The sequence below is a fragment of the Uloborus diversus genome, chromosome 7 (assembly GCF_026930045.1).
Source record: "Uloborus diversus isolate 005 chromosome 7, Udiv.v.3.1, whole genome shotgun sequence".
Taxonomy (NCBI): Eukaryota; Metazoa; Arthropoda; class Arachnida; order Araneae; family Uloboridae; genus Uloborus; species Uloborus diversus.
This window is the reverse complement of record NC_072737.1, coordinates 30,825,927-30,851,904: the sequence shown is the minus strand read 5'-3', so window position 1 is coordinate 30,851,904 and position 25,978 is coordinate 30,825,927. Positions and strand designations below refer to the sequence as shown.

Genomic DNA, 25,978 nt, shown 5'->3' with positions numbered 1-25,978 from the left:
GAATCGGACATATAAAAAAATTAATTAAAAAATAACTATTGGAAAAATGAAAGTATTTTCCATGTTTTTTTTTTTTTTTTGCATATTCTATCAATTTCAGTGACAAAAAGTACTACTTTTGACTAAAGAAAACAACGCCATTTTCTGAACTTAAATGTGACTAAATAACTGAACGCTCCAATTTTTAACCGAATTTTAAGTTTCTAGATTTTTTTTTAAATTTTTTTTACACGTAAACATTTTTTTTATTTATTTGTTTTACATCACAGTTTATACATTTGTCTGGTGCTAATAATACGTTGTTCATAAAAAAATTTAAAATGTTGATGATTGAAAATCTGAAACGTATAAGTATCACTGCTACTTTACTCGTAAAATATCACTTCACTTGAAATTCTTTAGACAACAGTAAGATCTCTCGTTTTATCGGACACCATGGTAAACATTTTTACGTACACGTCTTACATAAAATTGTATTTAAAAATTAGTGAGAATTTATGAATAACCTTTCACGTTGTTCTCCTTTTTTTTAATTAAAAAACGGAAAAGTCAGTAAAAATAATTGTGAAAAGCACCAAAGTTACAAAAATGGTACCAAGTACGGATATGACAGCAGCAATAATGCGCTTGATATTTTGGACTTGGACAGAAGGAGTGTAAAATGCAAAATTATATTGCATGTGTGGAATTTTATCTTGTTAATATAAAGTTTTTGAGGAAATGTTAAGTTTGTGAGAAAAGTTTTAACTCGTTCTCAGGCATTGATTCAATCCATATTGTATTTAATATTGCATGGAGTAAATGCTACTGCAAGTGAAAGTGGAATCAAATACCTTTTTTAAAAACTTTATGAACTTATTTATTTAGTTATGTATTGTAAATTTAGTCACTTTTTCAAACATTATTATTATTATTGTTATTATTATTATTATTTGTGTCGAATAATTTACATTTAATTCTGATGAAGATTTTATGACGCTGCTGAAGTTTATATCGAAGAAGTTAATTGATATAATTTCATTTTTATAAGAGATAATGCAAGATTCGTTGTTCCATATTATAGGGCGTAGATTTCATAAATCAGCAGTTTTTCAAAATAAAAACCCGTTAAAAGCAGTTACTTAAACGCAAGTATGCAAATAATATCTGTAGTTTAAAATTTTACTCGCTGAAAGAACTAAATCATCTAATGAAAACAACTTCAATACTCGATGGAATAATAAGACTTACTTTTCGTTTTCAAAAAATTCTGCTTTAATTCATTGAAGGAACAAACAATAGAATAACCTGATTTTGAATCTTCACTGATTAAATAATATTTCAGAAGTGGAGCACTAGTAATACAAAAGAACTTATTTTGAAAAGCAGAGGTATATTTTGATAAATAGTTGTAACAATGAAAATGCTTGTGTAACTTTTGATGCAATGCTAAACAAACACGCGTTCATAAACAGTTGAACAAAGTTAACTTTTGCCCTCGGGGCATTTTGGATCATTTCTTCTACAAATGAGAATGTTTTTGCCCTTGTTTGTTTGTTTGTTTGTTTTTTTCAAAAATATTTTCTGTTAAAATATGGTGAGCGATCTCTTGATCTTGCTTGGAAACTGATGCGTTAACCACAATAGACAGACCCTTTTTTTAGGGTGATCAGGTTGCCAAGTACCGTTGGAAAAATAATGTTTTTTCGTTAAAGTTTGCGTGGCTTATATTTTTGTTCTTTTTTCTCCCTGATAAATTTTGCATTGAGTATACACTCTTTACCTCCCTCCTGGGAAAAAAATCAATAGGACTGGCCTGATTATAGACATTTTTACGCAACTGCTCTAATGAATATTTTTAAAAAACCGCGTAGCGCAAGAAAGAATATTTCGATCCTTTTTCTAAAATAGTTGTGTCCAACCTACGGCCCTCTGACCACATCCGGACCGCGAAGCTGTTCTGTGTAGGCCGTTGCTTTGTCTAATGTTTCAAATTGAAAAGCACAATGGCAATGTTACAAATTTGGTGCCAAATATTTAAAATATTCAGAAATTAGTTTCTGGAAAAAAAAAGATGCTTACACAAAAGAAGCAGAGTAATTGAAAAAAACAATTATTGGTTTCGTAATTTTCTTTCTCTTCCAATATTTTCTCATGTTATTTAGAAAAAAATTAATGTATTGAAATTTTATATGTGTTACTACGAGAACCAGTTTAATATTTAATGTGGCGCTCTCGGCGAAAAAGGTTGGGCACCACTGTTCTAAAATATTGATAGGAACTCTTTGGAAAAAATTCTTTTAATTACATATGTCGTAATTAAATTTAAAAAAGAATGTATAAAAATGAGATATCCTGTTCTAGGTTTTCTGATAGTTTCTTCATTTCCTCATACTGTTTTTGAATTCTTTTTCTGTGATTAATATTATATTATATTTCAAAGAGCATTTTCCATGCTTGACATCGCCTGGTTAATTTTAAAGACATTCATGAAGAATGTGGCTAGAAAGTGAACTCTTCACAATAACAGGCATTTCATTAGCTCATGATATACATTTTCTAACATAGTCTCCGACTTGCAACCGAACATTTGTAAAAATAACCAAAAATTCGTTATTTAAGGGGGTCTGGGACACAAAAATCGTCAAATTTCGCTATGTTTTTTTTTATCATTAAAAAAAAAATTCTCCGTTTAATTCTGCTTAAAAGGACGTTTGAAGTTTGTTTCTATCTTAATTAGAACAAAAGGTAAAATTATTTTTGTTGCTGCATTTAACTAATATTGTACGTAATTTAAAAACTTGAAACGCATTTTTCTCCATGATGCAGTTTTCTCCGATTTTTTGTATTCAAACCCTTATTCATCAAGAAGAGATAAAGATAAAGTAATGAAATTTTAACATATCTTTTTAAACAGTTTACTTTAATTTTTACTCGGCGAATTAGAAGAAAAATGTTTGCTTCAAAAAAGGTAATTTTTTGAAGAAAAAAAAATCTTAGACTTTTTCGAAATTTTTATACAAATATTTTTTATTTTTTATTGAACTAATATTTTTTAAATAGCCGAATAAAAATTAAAGCTTAGGTATTTGTCCATAGTCTTTTGAAAAAAACCTTGAAAATTGACCAAGAATATTTTAAGTTTTAGCGATTTAAAGCAACCCCATTTTTTTGAAATAATTAATTAAAATCAAATAATTTTTTAAAAATATTTATGTTATATGATTTTGCTTGTTTAATAGATGGTGAATCAGTGTAAAAAATTTCAGAACTCTAAATTGTTTAATTTTTTTTTTTTTCAAAATGTGTCCCGGATCCCCTTAAAAGAACATAATCCATAAATCAAAATCACTAATTCCTTTCTTCTGGGAGAAAAAAAAAAGTTCTTTTCTTGACTTTTTCTTCCCCTCAACTCAATTTTAAGTAAGTTGGACGAGTAAAAAACAAGACTTTTTTGAAGAAATAGAAACATTAATATATAATTGATGAAAGGCATCATCTATTTTTTATTATCGAAGGAGTTTTTGGAATGGATAGAGGAAAAAGAACTTGGGGAAACTCCCCAAAACATTCCAAATCTGAAACCGATAGATTAGCATTTCGAACTGATAATTCATTTCTTTGGGGCACTCGTTGTCTGTCACCATCTGCTCGAAGCAAGTTGACTAATGATGGTTTTTTTTTGTTTTTTTTTCTCCTCATATGAGAAGATTTTGTAAACGTAGTTATCTTCGGAAAAACTAACAATTAATAGGAAAGACTGGAACGATACTTTCAGTAAACGTTATTACTACTACTTTAAATCGCACAAATTAACAGAGAACTGTAGACACGTGTTTCTAGGTTACAAGGGGTTTTAATACATCTTCGGAGTTTCAAATGTATCCGTACATTTTAAACCACGATACTTGAAATTATTATAAACTGAATATATCTGTCTTTTCATGCATTTTCAGCACTTCTTTTGCTTTGAAAAAGTAACCTTGTAACTGCAAAACACGTGTCTACAGTTCTGTGAAAATTTGGGCGATTTAACGTTGTAATGATTTTGATTACTTTTCTGCTTAAAGATATTCTTTTACTCTGACTTCAAGTCATGTCAGAACAAATGTATTATAATTTCTCCATATCCAGAGATATGGAAACCGATCGTTTTCCTTTTCGTTAACAGAGATGGTCAGAAATACGATATTACACTGCACTAATATGTAAGAAAAAGTATTTTTAATACAGATAGGGAAATGTTGTCCTTTTTAATGATCTTTTTACGGATTTAATTTTTTTTAATGAGCTTAATTTCTTTTATTCGTTCATTGGAATCGTTCATTTGAACGACGTGGTTTTTTTTTTAATTATTATTATTTTATTTTATTTTTTTTTTATTTTTTTTTTATGTGGGTGATCAGGGTTCGCCGATATATATCAGTCGATATATATTCGATATTTATTTTGAAAATATCATGATATTTTCGATATTTATTTTTTCAACTACCGTTTTTTCAATATAAAAATTATTAATCATAGTAATTTTGTTTATTTTTTTATTAAAAATATCCAAAAGTTATGTACTGTATTTTTATGATGTATTAATCCACGATTAACGTAACAAAGTAGTGTAATATTCCTTTTTATTTTATGTTCATAAATATATTAGCAATGTAACAATTATAATTCCTATTCAAAGTATGTAGTTAAATATTAAACATTGGGCAGAATAAAAAAAGAAAATGTCTTATGATTGTGCACCGACAGATGCGTATATTTTATTTCTGAATCATACAACTGTGTAAAGAAGAAAAATGAGTAAAAGAGCTAATGCTAAATTAACTCCATTAAAAATTAATAAAAATGTAAAATGAAATATTAGATATAAGTAATGAAAGAAACCTCAATTTTAAGTCTTCATATTGTAATAATAATATGAGAAAATAAAGAGTGATTTGAGGATGTGCATTTACTATTTTGAAGGCTTTAGTTTGTGCTGATTAAAAATATCGGATATATATATCAAAATATCCGATATATATCAAAATGTCGGAAATGTCCGAAAATGTTCGAAAATATCATGATATTTTCGAATCCTGCGGGCGATTTCTCTACGAGAGTTACTCACTTGCATTGAAAATGTTTCATTGCGTCAGTAGCATTCTTTTAAGGAAAATCAACTAAAATTAGCTAACAGTTGGAAAATAACCGATAAAAATTGAATCAAAAAATATTTTATTTAGGTTTAGAGGTACAAAGCAATTATTGCTCACTTTGTAACGTATTATCTGCGATCGAGTGATAAGATATCTGTTTTCCATTCCAAAAGTCGCAGTTTGATTCCAGCTTGGTACAAATTTAAATAGATGAATTTTATTTCATTAAAAATAAATAAATAAAATTAACATGATGTCAGGAAATAAGCAAAGTTGATCTTTAAATAATTACAGAATACTGATCTCTAACACATTTTTAGTGCTACAAAAATATTAATATAAATAAAAAACAAAATAGAGAAATAGTGCATAGATTCTGAAAATCGTTTCTCCGAGCGTAGTATAGTCACAGGTGAAAATGAAATAAAAAATGAATTTGAATGTGTAAAAACTTAAAGTGATACCAAAAGATGAAGAAATAAAATGAGAGAGAGAGAGAAAGAGATACTTCAGAATTTTTAACTTAAAGGTCAAGCAGTAAAGAAATATTTTTACTTTAAAATTATTTATCTTGAGAATATAAAGAAATATTATTATTTAAACACTATTTACATGAACGGTCTAGCAGTAATGAAATATTTTTATTTAGCATTTTAATAGTAAGAGACCCTAGCAATAAAAAAAAATATTTTTATTTTGACATTTTTCGTCTTAAGGATCCAACAATAAATGAGTATTTTAATATTAGTATTTTTAATCTTTAGGTACTAGAAATAAATAAATATTTTTATTTATCATAGTTATTTTAAGGGTATAGCAATAAAGAACTATTTTAGTTTTGACATTTTTCGTCTTAAGGATCTAGCAATAAATGAATAGTTTTATTTAACATTTTTAATTTTAGAGTACAGCATTTTTTTTTTTTTTTAATTTTTATTTTAACCTTTTCATTTTAAGGGTTTAGCAATAAAGGAATATTTTTATTTGAACATTTTCTATCATAAGGACCGAATGGTAAATAAGTAATTTTAATAATTTAACGTTTTTATGTATGATATTCTTTCAAAAAAAAAAAAAAAGAGAATCCTTCAACAACGTGTAATTTTTTCAGCTGTTGCAGTTCGGTTTAGCCCAGTTCGTTATCGTTTAGCTGTTCTATGCATTGCTTTCAGAGGTATAATCCTGAATTCGCACCTTAAATACCACTAATAAAAATGCTACTGCTCAACCACCCGTATAGCAATCCGAGAAGTAACAAAATGACTTTTAAAAAATCGTGTAACCACAGAACCCGAGCGATGGCATTATTGCTGCTGTTGCTCCCGTCTAAAGTAAGCGTAGTAGTTTATTGGTAACTAGTGGCAACCGCAAGGCTTTGCCCGTAGTAGAAAATTAAAAGGTCTTTTGGTTCGCCTGTATATTTACAAATGTATGATGAATTTCTCGCCAATTGGCTTGCCCATGTTATGGTTCCACGTTATGATAACTTGGTAATTTACTCGTCCATCTTATGTTAATTTTGCTCGATAAAATTTTCTTAAAATTGGAATAGAAAAAAAAACCTCATCGAATTTTCGAAAACTCGCTTCGAGGTGCACACCCCATGCTACAAACTAATTCTGTGTCAAATTTCATGAAAATCGGCCGAACGGTCTAGGCGCTATGCACGTCACAGAGATTCTGACAGACAGACAGAGATCCGGACAGATATCCAGACAGAGAGACTTTCAGCTTTATTATTAGTAATGAAGTTATTTCAACTTTTTTTTTAACGAATAGATAATGTTGTCTTGCGCCAGCTAGGCTTTCAACTCGAGGTACGCTGCTTCACATTTCCAACTGTACCGTAATTTGGTGTGAAGTCCGACTTCCACAGTACACACATGCCATAAGGACCCGTTTGTGAGGTAGGTCACTATCACAGCACATTCACTCAAAGAAGGGACAAATACAGGAGAGAGAAAATACATCTATGCCCGAGCCGGGATTCGAACCTGGGACCTATCCACCGCTGTCAAATACTTCTGACCACTAGACAAGGCGGTCGACTGACGAATAAATAATGGTGCTTTTTGAGATTCATAACTATGTGCACTTTAATTTAAAAGCTCTACAAATGGGAGTAAAAAATATTCGAAACCTTCGTTATCTGTATTTTTAAAGCGAAAAAAAAAACCATAAATGTTTCAGGATTCAGCATTACGTACGGGACATTTCACTGCTAGATATTCTGGGAAGACCCTAAGATAAAAAAAAATTGAGAGATTAAACTTTCTTGGTCATCCATCATCTACTCTTTGATTCCCAATATTTTCAGTAATTAAGACAATAATTATCACCTGTGCCTTTTCGTTTTACACAGATTGAAAAGCGTAAAAATTGCTTCTAGACATTACTTCTTTCTGATTATGGTTTGGAAAAAAATGCTCCAGACGTAGCTCCTTTGCTGTTTCATGTAAAGCTTATGAGAAAATAATGAATTTTAGGTTGTGACATCAATTATGTCCTCATCAGATACAAGCTGTTCCTAACTGGTCACGACTCAGCTTAAATACCTTTAAAAATGTGGAAGCTGTCGATGAAAATGCTCTTCGAGTTTAGAAAAGTGATTTTTTTTTTCTGCTCGTTTCACTCTTTAAGTTCCAAATTTGCATTCTCTTCCTATCGTGTGTTTAAATTTAAAAATCCTAATTACTGCTTTAAAATGAACATTTTTTTTAATATTCTTTCACATATCGCTTAATTATGTACGAAATAATAATAATAATAATAATGGCTAAGATGTTGATGATAATAATAATAATAATAATAATAATAATCAAGGCTCAGATGATGATGTTAATAATAATAACAATAATAATAAAGTATTGCATATAAATGTGGGAGCTGTCGATGATATTGCTCTTCGAGTTTAGAGAAGTGATTTTTTTTTAATTTGCATTCAATTCCTATCGTGTGTTTACATTTGAAAATCCTAATTTTGCTGAGGTATATACTAAAAACATTGTGAGTGGAAGTTTTTTGAGTATCTTTTTGGCATATCATTCGTTTATTAGAAACTATATACATTGTAATAATAATATAATAATAATAATAATGTAATAATAATAATAATAATATAATAGTAATAATAATAATAATAAAATAATAATAATAATTAAAAATATAATAATAATAACAATAATTAAAAAATATAATAATAAAATATAATAATAATTCAAAAAAAAATAATTATTATAATTAAATAGGGGAAGGTGATCCAAAGCGGGTAGGCCTTTGTATGCCTCCTCACACGGTGTGTAAGCGGCAATGCATACGTATCTCGTGTTCATATGAACATCTCCGAGTCCTAACGAAGCATCAGTGAAACGGCATGACGCAACCAGACTTAAAATAAAAAATGATTCATTTCTTTAAAAAAATTGAAGTTTTGTAACTTGTGATTAGTCGAAGACCAGATTGTTTTTTTGACTGTCAATAATATTACGTTATTCTGACACCATCCATCTACAAACTACGATAGTCATTTCGTTTGGCTCTTTTTTAAATTTAAGGTTATAATTATTCAAGTAAAAAACGTGCCTTTGGGCAAAGCGGGTATAGGATTTAATTATATATTTATTTATAATTTCTTGACTCGAGTGCTGGCTCAGATTTTCTATTCAATGGGATAAGTATAACTTTAAAAAGTTATTTTTTAGGATGGCAATTAATTAGTCTATTAATTTAATCAGTTATTTCTTTATATTTTGTAAACAAATGTGCTGACTTTAAATTGGATAAGTACAACTGTTTTATATATTTTTTTTATAATAGCAGGTAGCTTGTCAACTATTTTAAAATCATTTATACCTTCATATTTGATTTGCAAATGTACCAAATCACAATTAGTTAAGCTTACCCGCTTTGGACTCCCTGTAGGGGAAAGCAGGTTTTTCAAATGTTTGTAAAGTTTGATAACAAAAAATATTGGGTTTGAAATAATACAGAAATCACATTTCTTATTTTGAAGTTCAAGATCCCTGCTAGGAAATAAAACTGAAATTGTTGCGTTAAAAATCTCAAAACTACAATTTTCGAGCGTTCTTCGAAAACCTACCCACTTTGGGCCACCCTCCCCAAATATAATATAATAATAATAATAATAATAATAATAATAATAAAGTATTGCATATAAATTTTAAAAACTGATCTTTGTTTAATATGTAAGAAGCAGTGGCGGATTTGCCATGTCCAGGGCCGGGTTTACGTTTTCGCTGACCAAGCTATAGCTTAGGGCCCTTGCTTTGTTGGGGTCACCAACTCCCGAAAAATTGAATGATTCGTTCAAAAAATAAATAAATAAATAAAAAAGTATAAAAATTAATAAATGAAAATTAATTTCACTTTCAAGTGCTTAAAAACCTTGAAATTTGGAAAAGTATGGCTAAAAACCACAAATGGGAGGGGGTGGAGGAAGGAATGCCAAAATATGTCAAATTCAGCTCCTTATTACATTCTGCATCAAAAATGTAAAAATCATGGTTCTCACGTTTCTGAAACATATTAGTTGGGATAAAATTTGGTGACTCGCATGCTTAATATCTTGCTATTTGTTTAATCCCGAATGCAGTATTTCAGAAATGCTATTGCTTGCTTTTATCTTACTTCTACTGCATATCGTATATCTGTTTAGTATGAGGCAAAAATATTGCACTATTTCTATTCCTTTTCGCTTTCTGCCCCACCTGTAATTCAAAAAAAGTTGTTGTCATGAGAAATCTATAGTTTTTTCTTTGTCTAAATCGTACAATAGCTACTTCTTACAAAGTTAGAGCAATGCTGTACTTCACAATCAAGTACTAAAATGTCAGAGCCTGTAAAGCACAAATGAAGTTAATAGTTTTAATTATTCTAGAGTTCTTGAAAATAATTAGATAAGTCTGAAAATCCTAAGCAAAGTGCGCTTCAATTTTATTTCTTATCAAGTAATCATGAATTGTCCAACTGGGAAGAATGTTACTCTTGTTACCTATTTTCTGAATATGCACACCATTTCTTATGAAACATTTTTTGCTATTGATCATTTTATATTTAATTCATTGTTGTATTTGTCGGTGGGTTGGAGGGGTGATCAAAAACTAATTGTATCGAAAACCGATGTGAGCAAGTAACACTGCGTTGTCTCTTCTCTTCCCTCGCTATCTGTCGACTGTTGTCATTGGTTTTTCGAACAAAAATTAATTTTTACTGTGTTACTAATGCAAAATAAACGATTGAAATTGAGAGGGAGGATGCAGCCGACTTCTATTTTGCAATGAAAATCTTTTAATATGTTAATTTTTAATAGCACAGAAGCGCTTATATCACTGGGAAGTAAAATGCTTTTTAAAAAATGTAAAAAAAAAAAGAAAAGAAAAGGAAAGAAGAAGTGAAGCAGTAAAAAGACGTAACCTTAGCAACAAAATAAAAATTTAATTACAGTTGTTAACTAGTATGTTGTGGCCATCACGAAACTTTCTTCTATATTTTTTTTTTTTTTTTCTGATCCCTCCCCATGCTTGACGAGGAAGCAATATTCCCAACAAAAACAAAATGACACATGCAAAAACTTGACGACTATCCCAATGTCTGAATTATTGCAAAAGCAAAGCAAAGAGCGAAAATTGAAAGTTATTTTAAAAGCCTTGCTTGAATGAATTACAAATATTTTATTTGTTAACAAACATAAGATGGCAACAGTTAAAAATTTTAAATCATTGAGATAATATTTCCTATCATTTCCATACAATTAAAATCACGAGAAATACGCAGACGACAATCTATTACGATTTATCTTTCTTATTGTTGCATTAATAAAAATATTTTTATTCGCAAAAAAAAAAAAAAAAAAAAAAAAAAAAAAAAAAAAAAATCAACACCTCTTGGAGCGATCGGCGTCAAAATAGAACCAAAGCCTGTTTACATATGGATTCACATATATTCCAAATTTCAACCAGAACGTAGCATTACTTCTTGAGATAGGGCACTCAAAATGGAAAAAAAGAACGGGTGATTGCGCTACCTCCTTTTTAGCTGTTGACACAAAAATAAAATCAGTTCTTATACCCACTAAGGGCTACTTGCCGATAAATTTTTCTTTCATTCCGTTCATTATTTCTTGAGATACAGCAGTCACAATTGACGACAAAAAACGTTCTATAGCTCAACCCCCGTTTGAGTTATTGACACCAAAATTGAATCAGCACCTGTTCCTGTTAATACCAACATATGGACCAAATTTTGTTTGGTTCCGCCAGTAACTTCCTGAGGAATAGCAAGCACGCGTAACTCGAAAAACGTCCCATTGCTCCACCCCCCTTGGAGGAATTCGCGCCAAAAACTAATGGGCACAAGTTCACATAGGGGCACATATGTGTACTAAATTTCGTTCGATTTCATGCGGTAGTTTTTGTTGTAGAGCGGCCACAAAAAACTGGTCACACACAGACGTGACACACATACATACATACATACACACACACACACACACACACACACACACACACACACACACACACATACATACACACACACAGACAGACAGACATTTTCCAAAAATGGTCGAAATGGACTCAGCACACCTCAAAACGTTCGAATCCTTCGAAATTCGAAAATTTGCACGAATCCAATACTTTCTTCTATATATTAGATATAGAAGAAAGTAAAAATGAATAACTTCATTCATCTTTGATTTTTACTTTCTTCTATATCTAATATATAGAAGAAAGTATTGGATTCGTGCAAATTTTCGAATTTCGAATTTTGACGGATTCGAACGTTTTGAGGTGTGCTGAGTCCATTTCGACCATTTTTGGAAAATGTCTGTCTGTCTGTGTGTGTGTGTGTATGTGTGTGTGTATGTATGTGTGTCACGTCTGTGTGTGACCAGTTTTTTGTGGTCGCTCTACAACAAAAACTACCGCATGAAATCGAACGAAATTTAGTACACATATGTGCCCCTATGTGAACTTGTGCCCATTAGTTTTTGGCGCGAATTCCTCCAAGGGGGGTGGAGCAATGGGACGTTTTTCGAGTTACGCGTGCTTGCTATTCCTCAGGAAGTTACTGGCGGAATCAAACAAAATTTGGTCCATATGTTGGTATTAACAGGAACAGGTGCTGATTCAATTTTGGTGTCAATAACTCAAACGGGGGTTGAGCTATAGAACGTTTTTTGTCGTCAATTGTGACTGCTGTATCTCAAGAAATAACGAACGGAATGAAAGAAAAATTTATCGGCAAGTAGCCCTTAGTGGGTATAAGAACTGATTTTATTTTTGTGTCAACAGCTAAAAAGGGGGTAGCGCAATCACCCGTTCTTTTTTTCCATTTTGAGTGCCCTATCTCAAGAAGTAATGCTACGTTCTGGTTGAAATTTGGAATATATGTGAATCCATATGTAAACAGGCTTTGGTTCTATTTTGACGCCGATCGCTCCAAGAGGTGTTGATTTTTTTTTTTTTTTTTTTTTTTGCGAATAAAAATATTTTTATTAATGCAACAATAAGAAAGATAAATCGCAATAGATTGTCGTCTGCGTATTTCTCGTGATTTTAATTGTATGGAAATGATCGGAAATATTATCTCAATGATTTAAAATTTTTAACTGTTGCCATCTTATGTTTGTTAACAAATAAAATATTTGTAATTCATTCAAGCAAGGCTTTTAAAATAACTTTCAATTTTCGCTCTTTGCTTTGCTTTTGCAATAATTCAGACATTGGGTCAAGTTTTTGCATGTGTAATTTTGTTTTTGTTGGGAATATTGCTTCCTCGTCAAGCATGGGGAGGGATCAGAAAAAAAATAAAAATATAGAAGAAAGTTTCGTGATGGCCACAACATACTAGTTAATTTTATTCTCGAGCTTAGTCATTCAGATTCGTTTAGCTTGCTTGAGGTAAGCCTCGAATAGTGGTTTTCTAAGAACAATACATTAGAGCGGGCGCTGTATGGAGTTGAGTATGCAAAATATGAGACCGCATTCTGTAAATTGTTTTGAACTCAGAAAAGCTTGCAGATTACGATTCTGGATGTTGCCAGGAGGCTTGTTGGTCCATTAATTTTTTATACCCCGCTCCCTTAGGTACTGAGTAAATGAATTGAGCGAACTCATCTGAACCATTTTAATGATTGTACTAGTTACAATGTCCGTTGTTTCTTAAAATTTTAAGATATTTAAAGCTGGGTGATTTAAAGTAAAATAAAAAAAAAATTGAAAATTTAAAGAACAATTTTTGTTGAAAAAATTATTTAATAACAAAAATCAAATTTTTTACATAGGTCTTCAAAAGCAAAATATAAAATTCAATCTTTTTTATTTTGACAATCATTATTGATGCATTTGCTACATACTTGTCTTGAAGAAATAAGAGAGACTACAGTTGATATAAAGATCATACAGGCCTAATTGAAAACATAATCAATATAAAAGAATAATTAGATTTTTTGATGAGTTTTTCAAATTTTTTACGCGCCAAGAGCACTGAAAATGAAAGATTTAAATATTTGGACAACTATTGTGAAATTGTTGAAATTTTGTTAGGTTCAGTTATGGCTGATAGGAGTAATAATTTTGAGCTGCATTTGTCAACAACTGGACAAATGTTACCTTATCTTTTCTCCACGAATCACACAGATTACATTCGTGGGGTGACTCTTCATTAACTTTTTATGATAAAACTACCTTTAGATGTTGTAAATGATACAAAGAGAGGAATGCTGTCCTTTAAACGAACGGAAAGTGGATTTAATGCAGTAAGTCCTGATTTAGCATTAGAGCAGTCTCAGAATCGATCTCCAACAGTGACTGGAGGTTTGATTGGTATTACAAAAAATGAAGATACGAAGCAGAGATAGCTGCTTCTTTATCCGTTTATAAACTGCATACACGAGGCTTTTTCTACATATATCGGAATACAAGCAGACTCTACAAGTGACATTAATTATAAATGAAATTAATAATGAAATTAAGTGAAATTAATGGACCAACAAGCCTCCTGGCAACATCCAGATTCGTAATCTGCAAGCTTTTCTGAGTTCAAAACAATTGACAGAATGCGGTCCTCACATTTTGCATACTCAACTCCTTTTCCACTACAAGTAGTTCTCCTAATGTTCGTAGAATCTTCGAACAAACTTCATCTCATGCAGAAAATTCCAAGCATTTGAATGACATAAAACTTAATATGTGCATGAAATATTTCTCTCCCATATTGTCTAATTTATGTGAAAATGAGCTTAAAATTGGAATAAAAAAAAGAACAAAATCGATTTTTTGAAAAAACGCTTCGAAGTGCTCACCCCCCCGATCTTCTGACTCATTTTTTACCCAATTTCATAAAAATCGACCAAACAGACACGAATTGCTCTCGTAACAGACAGAAATCCTGACATCCAGACAAATTTTCTGGTTTATTATTAGAGAGAGTATTTTACTTTGTAATGTAATATTTATATATATTATGTATTTTTTTCATTATTATTTTATTTATTTAATTTTATTGTTTATTTTATGGTTTATGAAAGTCTGCATTGCCTGCATTCAATTCCGAGTCAAAGAATTTGGTCTATTTCTCTCTCTCTCTCTTTTTTATAGCAAATGTAAATTAATTTGTGATATTTTTGTCTTCGAATCAATAATTTTGTCTGAGAATCACTTCAAGTTGATTCTCAGTAGAACGTCAGAAATCCAAAGCCATTGAGACCATAGGTAGGATTGAATTTTCAAAAAAATCAGATCTTCGAAAATTACGAAGAAAAAAACTGTTTAGGAAAATACAATGTCATTTAATCATATATAATACAATATGTGTGTACATAACATACAATACACGACGCTTACACTATGCAATTATATTTCATGATTAAATTTGACAAAAATTAACGCTCGTTGTTTACCGAACATGAAGGAAAATTTATTAAAACTGCATAAGAGTGCGCTTCGATTGTTAAAGTTCTGTTGGACCTGAATGTTTTTAATTTAATAGATTCTTCTTTTCCAAATGGTAGTAAAAAATCTGTGGTGCTGCCATCTACATGTTAAAGTTTGAACAACATCTACGTTTAAGTTGGGTGCTGAGAAATGGATGATTTTTAACGATTTTTAAAATCGATTACGCTTTAAGTAGTGGGAAGAGAGGGAGGGAAGAGAATGTGGATTTTTTTTTTTCATTTTCTTAGTTTTCAAAAAAAAATTCAAATTTCTCGGATAAAAATTTTTCCCTTGATTCAATTGCCTTTTCTTTGTGTCATGGAACTTTTTGAGAGTTTCCATAAAATTATTGCTTTAAAAAATGTCCTTAATTGTTTACAAGTGTGAACGTGAACAATTAAACACATTGTGAACATTTTGGGGACACTTGTGAAAAAGCCTGGGGCATATGTAAATAATTTTTAAAACCAAGAAGATCATCATATTTCATAGACAAAAGGCCTCTTAGGAGTATGATAATATATATAAGAGGGATTTTAAACTTAAGTTTTAAGTTAAAATATTTCGTGGATTTAAAGTTTTTGTACCTGTTCCCCTATAACATTAAATTGTGAGCCAACTATTTAGTAAAAAGTAAACAAATAAAATAAATAAGTATAGTTAAGTCCCTCTAAATTTATAAATTGATAACAGAAAAATAATACTTACAAATGATTAAATATTTTTTAAAACTTACAATATACTACACTATATAATACAATATACTACGCTACTATTACAATATACTACGCTAATATTAATCTTATGGAGTGGCTATGGGAACTGTTCACATCTGCCCCAGAGGTTGTATTCTCTACGGCCTTAGGACTTACTTTAAAACATAAGGAATTCTTAATTTAATTAAAAAATTCAGACATTGTCACAAATTTACTTCAATGTTCATACGATGTTTATGCTTTGCAACTGTTTAGCTTATTAGTTGTTTTAAAATGTGTTTTCAAGTGATGAAGACAATGGTAATGTTATATGCAACACTTCTAAAACAAAAAAGTTGTCACCAGGGAAACGCAAAATGACTCATTGCTCTAAAAGTTTTGCAAAGTGGTAGAACTGGTACTGCCATCACTTGAAAAAATTTCAAGGGTTTTTGTTTCCAGTAAACTTAGTAAAATATATATGTTCATTGTTCACATGTATCCCCCCTCCCTTCCTCTCTTTTATTTCAATTAAAACTACGTTACGGGAATAAATTTTTCGTTTTCATACTATTTTTTTTTATTTGATTATAACCTTATAAGCCCACTTTTTGTACATTGTTTATCAATCAAAATTCATTTTTTTCAAAATTAGTAATACAGTTGAATCTAGTTTCCGCTTACGAAATCGATTAGAAAAGGAAAAAACGAAATATCTACAATTGTCTGTCTTTGAATATTTTATGACTGTTTATGTTTCCCCCTTTTTTTTCGGCATTTCGCTCGAAATTACCTGAATTGTGAGTTTTATGCATGTATATTAGGAATATCACGGTGTTTTGTTTAGTAGAAAAAGTAGTAAACAAAAGTCCGTACATCATCCTTACATAAATAGGAGAAAAAGAAAAAACTGTTGAACAAAAGTATAACACAAAACATGTAAATAAAATTAGAGAGAATAATTTTAAAGCATTGTTATTTTATTAAAAATCTATTGTCTAAAATAAGAAGGAATAAGAAGCTGTAGCCGTGATAGTTTCAATAAAGATTGTTGGAAATTTTGTTCCGAAATGAAGAGATTAGATTTTCTAAACTTCAATGCTCAGTACTCGAAATTAGAATTTTTCAATTCCTTTCTATTCGCGACCCGCTTTGAAGCAGTACAATAAAATGAGTTCCCTTAAAAGAATTTACATCAACTTTACATTAGGCAACGGAATTCTCGATGGTTATTTACATATAAGGCATTCAGAGCTAAAGTGGATCAAATCCATTTCGACTTAATCCGCTTTAACTCTTTGAACGCCATTTTTATGAATGTAGCATTTTAGCTCTGAAAGCCTCATGCAGTCCCGGATCTATAAATTTAGCCCCACCCCCCTAAAAAACCCGTTTTTTTTAAAGTAATTTTTGTTTTTTCAAACTGCTCCTATGTTTTTACTTAATTTTTAGTTCAGTTGTTTAAATGTTTTTATTGATTTATTATTTTAAGCTTTTTAAACTTACTTGACTAAGCATTTTTGAGTAATTACGTGGGTATTTTAGTCTTGATGTTTGGAAACTCATTTTATGTATGAGTTATGTTAGCAAGAAAAAAAATCTCCCATAACTTTTACATTTTTCGAATTTCAACCAATCTTTTTATTTCAATATAAGTTTAAACTATTCATGCATTAACGAGCAAAATAAGCAAAAATGTGCAATTGCATATGCACATATGAATTTGCATATAATCCTGGCTCTGCGCATAATAAAGTTGGAGTTAATTTTAAAATGATTTTCAACCGATCCAACTTGTACATTTCGTAATTCTGGAGAAATAATGGAGAGGAAGCAACTTCTCCATTGTAGTATCTCATAGGAGTGAAGGTATGGGGAAGCAAGATCTCTCATCACCGATTTCGGTCCACTTCTTCTTAGTTTTACCGTTGATAAACCATATTTACAAAATTTTAGTTCTGTGTAGCATTTTTATCTATCCATTTTAAATTCAAAAATAAATAAATGAATAAATGTTAGCAGTTTTTTGACTGTCCAAAAGGTCATATCTTGTTTGGTTCTTTTTCTTTTTCATAAGAAACGGAGGGGAAATCTGAATAATTGTGTATTAAAGAGCAGAACTACGTTTCACTGCAGACTTCAAATGGTTTATCTTATATACACTTCGAATTTTAGCTATATTTTGCTGCAACACGGTTTGTTTATCGATTATAAGAAATTGAACCAGATGCTAATCGAATAGTAACTTGGGTCCAGAGGTATGTTTATCACCTCTAAATCGTATTTCACGCATAGAATGTAAAATACTCCAAAAAAATTTAGTCGAGATAGTTTCACTTTGTATCTTTTTTTAAAAAATAGTTTAGTGGAAAATGAGGACAAATTTGAATTTTAAAAATTTTATGTTTAGATATTTTTATTTATTTTTGAACGCAAAGTGTCAAAGGCTAAAAAAAAAAAGAAAAAACAAGATAGTATACATCTTCTCAATCCCTCCCATCTTCCAACTCATCCTAAGAAAATTAGTCTTTTAAATTAAATTGAACACTAAACACTATGGTCTCGACTGCTTTCTTATATTTCTTAGTCGAGTCGACTTTCACTTGATATTTTTTTTAATAGCTTCGTGGGAAATGAGGACAAATGTGAATTTTAAAATTTTTATGTTTAAATGCTTTTCTTTAGTTATTACTACTATTTTTTAATTTTATTTATTTATTTACTTATTTGAACGCAAAGTGTCAAGCATTCTAAAGGCTAAGAAAAACCAAGAGAGTTGGTGATACATCTTCGCTATCCCTTCCATCTTCCAACTCATTTTTAGAAAATTAAGTCTTTTAAATGAAATTGAACACTATGGTCTCGAGCTCGACTGCTTTCTTATATTTCTTAGTGGAGTCGATTTTCAATTTGTATCTTCTTTTTTTTAATAGCTTCGTGGAGAATAAGGACAAATTTGAATTCTAAATATTTGATGTTTGAATGTTTTATTTATTTATTTATTTAGTTTGAACTCAAAGTGTCAACCATTCTAAAGGCTAAAAAAGCCCTGGATAGTATTCATCTTCTCTATCCCTCCCATCTTCCAATTCTTTCTTAGAAAATTAGTCTTTTAAATGAAATTGAACCCTATGGTCTCGACTGTTTTCTTATACTTCTGTCCACCGAAATGAATTTCACTCTTCTAAAAAAATTCAAAAAGTATTTTCATACTTTTAAAAAAATTCTAGGAATAACTCTGCTTGTTGACGGTAGGAGAGAAGCATTATTTTTTCCTCAGCGTGAATAAAAACTGAGCTAACCGTAAACACGTAGTTGACGTGGAGGTAGAAGGGAAAATGCAAGAGGAAAATAAAAACCCTAAAGAACAAGTCCTTCTCTCTTGGAAGGGCTCACCGAGAAGTGCAATGTGTTCAAAGCAGACAAGATTTCGCACAGTACAGTAACCCCTCGTTACATCGCGCCTCGTTATGACGTTTAAAAAAATGTTGCTTTACCATCGAGGCAGTGAGAAGCAAAGGGATGTAAGTGACAAAATTAAAAATTTGGAGATTGCCAGTACAAATGGTAGGTGGATCTCTCCTATGTCTTAGTGCAAAAGATAGTTCTAGTAACCCTAATTGGTACTACTGCACAGCATGATTTATAATAAAATTTTTATGAAAGCCTACCTAGGATTTGAACTTTAAACGCGATTTACTCGAAACTTTAAATTGTCCACTTGCATCCCTTTGCTTCTCACTGCCTCACTTGGCATCACGAAAAACAAAGGTTGTATTTCACAGAAAATAAACTTTGCTCAAATTCGAATAATTTAAAGAACATAACTTACTTAATGACAGCAGATGAATGGATAATACATTGAATCAATCATTTGTTTCTTGCATTGATTGAGTAATTGACCCCCCCCCCCCCCCTTTCATTTAAATATACGAAAAAGAACGCGTAACTAAGGTTCATAAAAAACTTTCCCACAAATATGTAAAATAGGCGTATCTCGAATAAAATACTGAGAAACAACAAAAACATTTCCAGAACAATAGAATTGAAAAACCGAAGGCGATCGCAAAATCGACATCCCCGCATCCGACATCCCCTTATCGACAGACGTCGACTTCCCAACTATGACAAACGACTCGTTTGAAGATGTCGCCCTTTCCCGTTCGATCGTCTGCGCTCATCCTTTTTCCCGCGATTTTTCGGTTCCCTGGTATAGTCCGGTTCTGGGCGGGACCGACATGCGAAACTTCCGCGGTAGCTCCATCCTCCCCCAACGCAAAACTATTCCTTTTTGACGTTTGCTTCCTAGGGTAATAAATGTCTGTACCGCTGATAAAATCGCATTTGTCACCTGGTTCTGTTAATTACAGCTAATGACGGGCGACGGGCAACGCCCAACTAACCCCCTCAGATCAGGGTAATGACGTCGTTAACTTTGTTAACCCCTCTCGTCTGCACACGAAAAGACTTTTCTTCGCTCGCCACCCCCCTTTAGAATGTCTTTTGTGTTGTTTATTCGGAGAGGAAGGATTTAATGGAAGACACCGAATTTATATGCATTGGAAATGGGAGAAAGAATTCGCTGGGAGTTCGTTTGGGTTAATTTTTTGAAGTTCCCTGCTTCGCTAACCAAATTTATTTCAACATTCTGATTAAAATAGATGAAATAAATCTTCAGAAATTTTATACGTCAATTATAAAATTAAAATTAATCTCGGTTTTAGCTTAGCGAGTCATGTTTTTAAGCTACATGGGATCAAAGTGATCAATCTACAAAATATAAGACATTTTGGAGAATATATAGGACAAAAAAAAAATAGTAAGAAGATTTTATGAGTAAGCAATAATTACGGTAGAACCTCTCAATAAGGGACACTAATGGGACCGGACATTATGTCCCTTAAATATAGGTGTCCCTTCTTCGGAGGTATTTTAGTTTATGCATGCAGCGTGTTAACTCAGTATAATTGTTTTATGAACTTAAACTATTCACATTTTAGATTAAATACTTTTCATTTTTCATACACAGCTTAATAAAACTCCCACTTAATGATTTTTTAAAAGTTTTTATTGTTTCTTAATAAATAATTTCTTATTAATAATAATTTCTTATTAAAATTAAGTCAAAAATTTGGTATGTCCAAAGTTTGCTGCATAAAGCAATTATTTTGAAGTAATTTAATGCATGAATTTGCTTCATGTCATGTAATTTACATTTGCAATGCAAGGCATTGTGATTTAAAATTAGTGTACCCATTTCAATTTGTATATAAAAATTTAGTGAGTTTCTCTGCCCTCTCCTTTGGCGCTGAGCCTACTTGAATAAAAATCTGGGTGGGCTAATCATGCATGTAACTTTCAGCAAGACTTTTACAATAAATGCTTGTTTCTTTAACATATGTTAATATTAAACTCTTCTCAATGATTTTTTAGAGGAAAAGTGAAACTTGAATTATTATAAATTCATTCTTTCTTATGCACTTGTACATAATTTTTTGTAATGTTTTTTCTCTGTGACTGTCCCTTAAATAGAATGTCCCTTCATTAGAGGCAAATACATGGAGGTCCCTATTCAAAAGGACTGGGACCAGAAAAAATGTCCTTTAAGTAGAGGTGTCCTTTACGGGAGGTTCTACTTATATGTATAGTACATACACAATACAAAAAAAAAATGTGTTATTGATGAAGGTGACCTTATTTTACATTCTGTACTGAAACTTAAATTTTTTGCCGTGATTTTTTTTTTTTTTTTTGAAAAAAGGGACCTTTAATAAAAATAATAATGATATTTTGGAAAGAAACACATTTCAATTTTTAAAACTTTATTCCAGGCCAGGTAATAAGAGATCTATACTCGCTCTTCTGTGGGAAGTGGTCAAATTCATACAGTGTAGAGAAAAAAAGTGACGTGGTAAAAGAAAAAGAACTGCGTTTCTCTTCCTTCATATTATTATTAATTCAATGTTTTTATTTTTCTTACATTGGTACTTCTATGCATATTTTGGACATAAAAGTTAAATATTTTAAGCCACTCATATCATGTTAATTCTGTTCTGTACGATGCATTTTTTTTTTTTTGAAATTATATTTCTATTATTATTAGTTGTGGTAGTATTGTTATTATTATCATTATCACATTTACTATATTTATTATTACCATTAGTATTATTAGCATTATATTTGTATTGTTATTATCATTGTTATCATCATCATTATGATTAGACTAATTATCGGTTTAACCCCAAGTTTCGCCGACATTTAAAATTTCCCCTCCCATTCATTATATCAAAAGGTATGACTGAAGCTAAAAAACGGGGGGGGGGGGGGGTGTCACAGCGAACCTGGGAAGACACCTTATTACCATCATTAATATTATCATTGTTATCATTATTATCATCATCATCAATCAATTTATTATTATTATTTTATTTTATTATTATTAGTTTCACTATTATCATTTTTATTAATATTTTTATTATTATTATTATTATTATTGTTATAATTGCTATTATATTTTATTATTATGATCATCATCGTTCTGTCATCATCATCATTATTATTATTAATCTTCAGCCACATTGTGAATAAATTTTTTAGCGTTCTTGTAGTCAGACATAATTTAATACAATGATAGTCAAAAGTTCACATTGTCAAACTGCAAAACTTTGCCGGTCATCTGAAAAGTTATGATCGAAATTCAAATACGTCTTTCCTGCACTGTTCGAATGATTTAAAATTCAAAATCATCGACTGACGTCTGAAAATATAACCTGAAATTCCAACACCACTTAATAACGACGAAAGTCTTACTTGAAATTAGAAAAAAAAAAACTGCCATCCATCACTTGAAAGTATAGTTTAAAATTGAAAAACTTATTCCGATACTTGAAAATATTACCTTAAATTAAAAAATAAAAAATGCCGCTTGGGAATACAATTCTAATTTGAAAATTATCTTCTTCAACTTGAAAATACTATGTGGAATTTAAAAATACTACTGAAGTCTAAAAATATAGCCATGAGCTCAAAATCGTCTGACGACGCCAGAAAACTTATCTAAAATTAAAAATAAACAAACAAGTATAAAAACACACTTGAGAATATATAGTAGATTATGAAATTCAGAAATACCATATGACGTTTGTAAACTTAGTTAAACGGCATGCTGGAGAGTGATTTAAAAAAAAAACTGCTAAATGTTGACGGCAGATTCATAAACGTTTTTTTTTCTAACTCTTATACTGTTTTGATGCAAATAATTGAGAAAAAATAACTCCAATAGTATTTTGTTCTTTTTACTTTGGCGTCGTAAATCGACGACTCTCCATAGTACCGAGTAGTGGTTATGGTGCGGGAGAGAAACAGAATTGTATCTTTTTCGCTCTCTGTAATTCAAGTTTTTTTATGCGCATAGGCTGAGTGTTGGGAAGCCCAATTGCAGTGCGTTCGGCTTGAGAAGACTTTCGAAGAAGATTTCAGAAAAGCGAAAAAATACTACAAGAATATGTTTGGCAAACAATAGCAAAAATGAATATAAGTACAAATGTATATTAATACAATTGTATGTAATTAAAAATGTACATGAAAAATAAATTTTTAAAATTACTTTCAAGTCTTTGTTTTATTTGTATTTAAACGATTTCATCGTCAATATCCTTCTATCGGAGCAATTTTGAATGTAATAAAATAATACATAAAAAATATATAAATATTTTAAAACCATCCATGAATTACTTAGTTACAAACCATTAATGATTCGGTTATACTCAATTAAATGTCAATAAATTTTTAAAAAATGATTAATTGGTTGTAATTTTTGAAATTGATAACAGAAAAAACTCAAGAATGTTGGACATGATTTGTATTATTTTTGTAGCTAATGTATAACGTGAGACAATTAATAGACATGACTACATCGCATTTATGCCATACGTTTGCTCCATAGTTTCAGGGTCTGAAGCTTACTCCCTCGGGTTAATGTATAACGTGAGACATTGAATATGTTATTGCTATATTGTGCGCGTGTCGTGAGCTTGCTCCATAGTTTATGGCATTGAAATTCACTGTCTTATGTTAATGTATAACGTCAAGTGTTAAATCCATGATTGATACATGGTACGTGGGCCACACGTGTGCTCCAAAACTTAGGGGGTTAAGATTCACCTTGGGTTAATGTATTACGCGAGGCAATAAATACATGATTGCTGTACGTGTGTCGAAGGTTTACTCCATTACTTCAGGAATTGAGATTCACTTCTTGGATTAATTTATTACGTGGGGCATTAAATTGTACATCTTTGCCATATTGTACATGTGTCGTGCATTTTGCTCCATTATTTCAGGAAATGAGATTCACTTCTTTCATTAATTTATTACGTGGGGCATTAAAGTGTACATCTTTGCCATATTGTACATGTGTCGTGAATTTTGCTCCATTATTTCAGGAATTGAGATTCACTTCTTTCATTAATTTATTACGTGAGGCATTAAATTGTACATCTTTTGCCATTTTGTACACTTGTCGTGCATTTTGCTCCATTATTTCATTAATTGAGATTCACTTCGTTCATTAATTTATTACGTGAGGCATTAAATTGTACATCTTCGCCATATTGTACATGTGTCGTGCATTTTGCTCCATCGGTTCAGAAATTGAGATTCACTACCTTGGATTAATGTATAACGTCACGCGTTAAAAACATGATTGCTACACAGTACGTGTGTTGTACATTTATTCCAAAGTTTCCGGAATTGAAATTCACTACTACATGTTAATGCGCGTGTTATTACGTGAGGCAATACATACCCGATTGCTATCGTGCGATATTGTGCGTGTATCGAACGATTTCTCCTTGGTTTCAAGAATTCATATTCCATTCCTTGGGTCACTATTTCACGTGTAGTTATAAATACGTGTTTGCTATATCGTATGTATGTCGTAGGTTTGCTCCGTTATTTCAGAATTTGAGGTTCACTCACTACCATGGATGATTTACCTACGTGATGCATTAAATACGATTTTGGGCCATGTCGTTTATCTATCGTGCGTTTGCCTTCATCGTTACAAGAATTTAGATGCAGAACCTGGGTTAGTATATTACGTGATGCATTAAATACGTCTATGCCAAATTGCACACGTGTGGTGCGTTTTACTTCATCGATACTGGAATTGAGATGCACAACTTTGGGTTAATGCGAGGACATAAATACGTCATGCTGCTGCAAAAGTGAAGCGTTAAACACATAATTACTACATCGTTTTTGTGTCCTACGTTTGCTCTATACACATAGGGAAATTATTTTTCTGCTTTAATAATGTCTAACTGTAGAAATTAGGGCTTGAAGTGAAAATATTTTCTTTCATTTTACAGCATCCGCAGCTTCCGATGAAGTGGCGAGGCAACATCAGCAAATGGTGTCGGCCCTCTCGTCAATAACGAAACATCCTGGAGCACCTGGTAGGTAAAAACATCTAATATATCTCATACATCGAAGTCGTAAGAATCTTGAAGTTAACAATCAATGCGTAAAATAGTTTTATGTCGCAAAAGAAAGTGAATTTTCATAACTAAGGGCGCAACCCTGTTAGGCTATTCCACCGTTACGTGCCGGACAATCCGACTCGATATTTCCCCAACATTTTGTTATAGACCTTAATATTTTAATTAAACAGGAGTAAGAACGTTTTTTAACATTTGATACAAAGATACTCCTGACACAGTATTATTTTTATTAAATTACTTTGTTACTTTAAATTTACTTTTTTACATGCTTCACGTGCGGGACATCCAAAATCAACCTTTTGTAGTTTGCTATATGCATTACTTGATATTTTTTCTCTATTAATATAGCGATGGTAAAACAAATTGTAGTTTTTGAAAGCTAAGGTTCCAACGTAAAGGAAACATTACTCATTTGTTGAGAAATAACAACTTCAACCGTTGAAAGAAAAATATGTATATGGCCATTCCACTGAAAACGGTCATTTTGTCCCACACGTGACGGTTTCTATATATATTTCATAAAAAAGAAATAATTTTAAAAGATAATAACGAAATGTTTTGCTTCAAAAGTCTCACATTGATTTTTTAAGCAACAAAATGTTGTTCATCGTTCTTTTAAATTATTATTTTTAATGAAATGCTTAAAGCTTCACGTGCTGGACAAAATTACCGTTTTCCGTTAAATGGCCCAGTTCTAACAGTTACGA

At 31.0% G+C, this 25,978-nt stretch overlaps 1 protein-coding gene across 1 annotated transcript in view; it reads left to right on the top strand.

The window, feature by feature from the left end:
• The window catches only part of LOC129225600 (sine oculis-binding protein homolog A-like), a 184,535-nt gene that overhangs the window by 106,161 nt on the left and 52,396 nt on the right, over positions 1–25,978 (top strand). Inside the window, exon 3 of the mRNA XM_054860055.1 lies at positions 25,140–25,226. Within this exon, the coding sequence (XP_054716030.1) occupies positions 25,140–25,226 (87 nt within the window). The remainder of the gene's footprint in view (positions 1–25,139; positions 25,227–25,978) is intronic.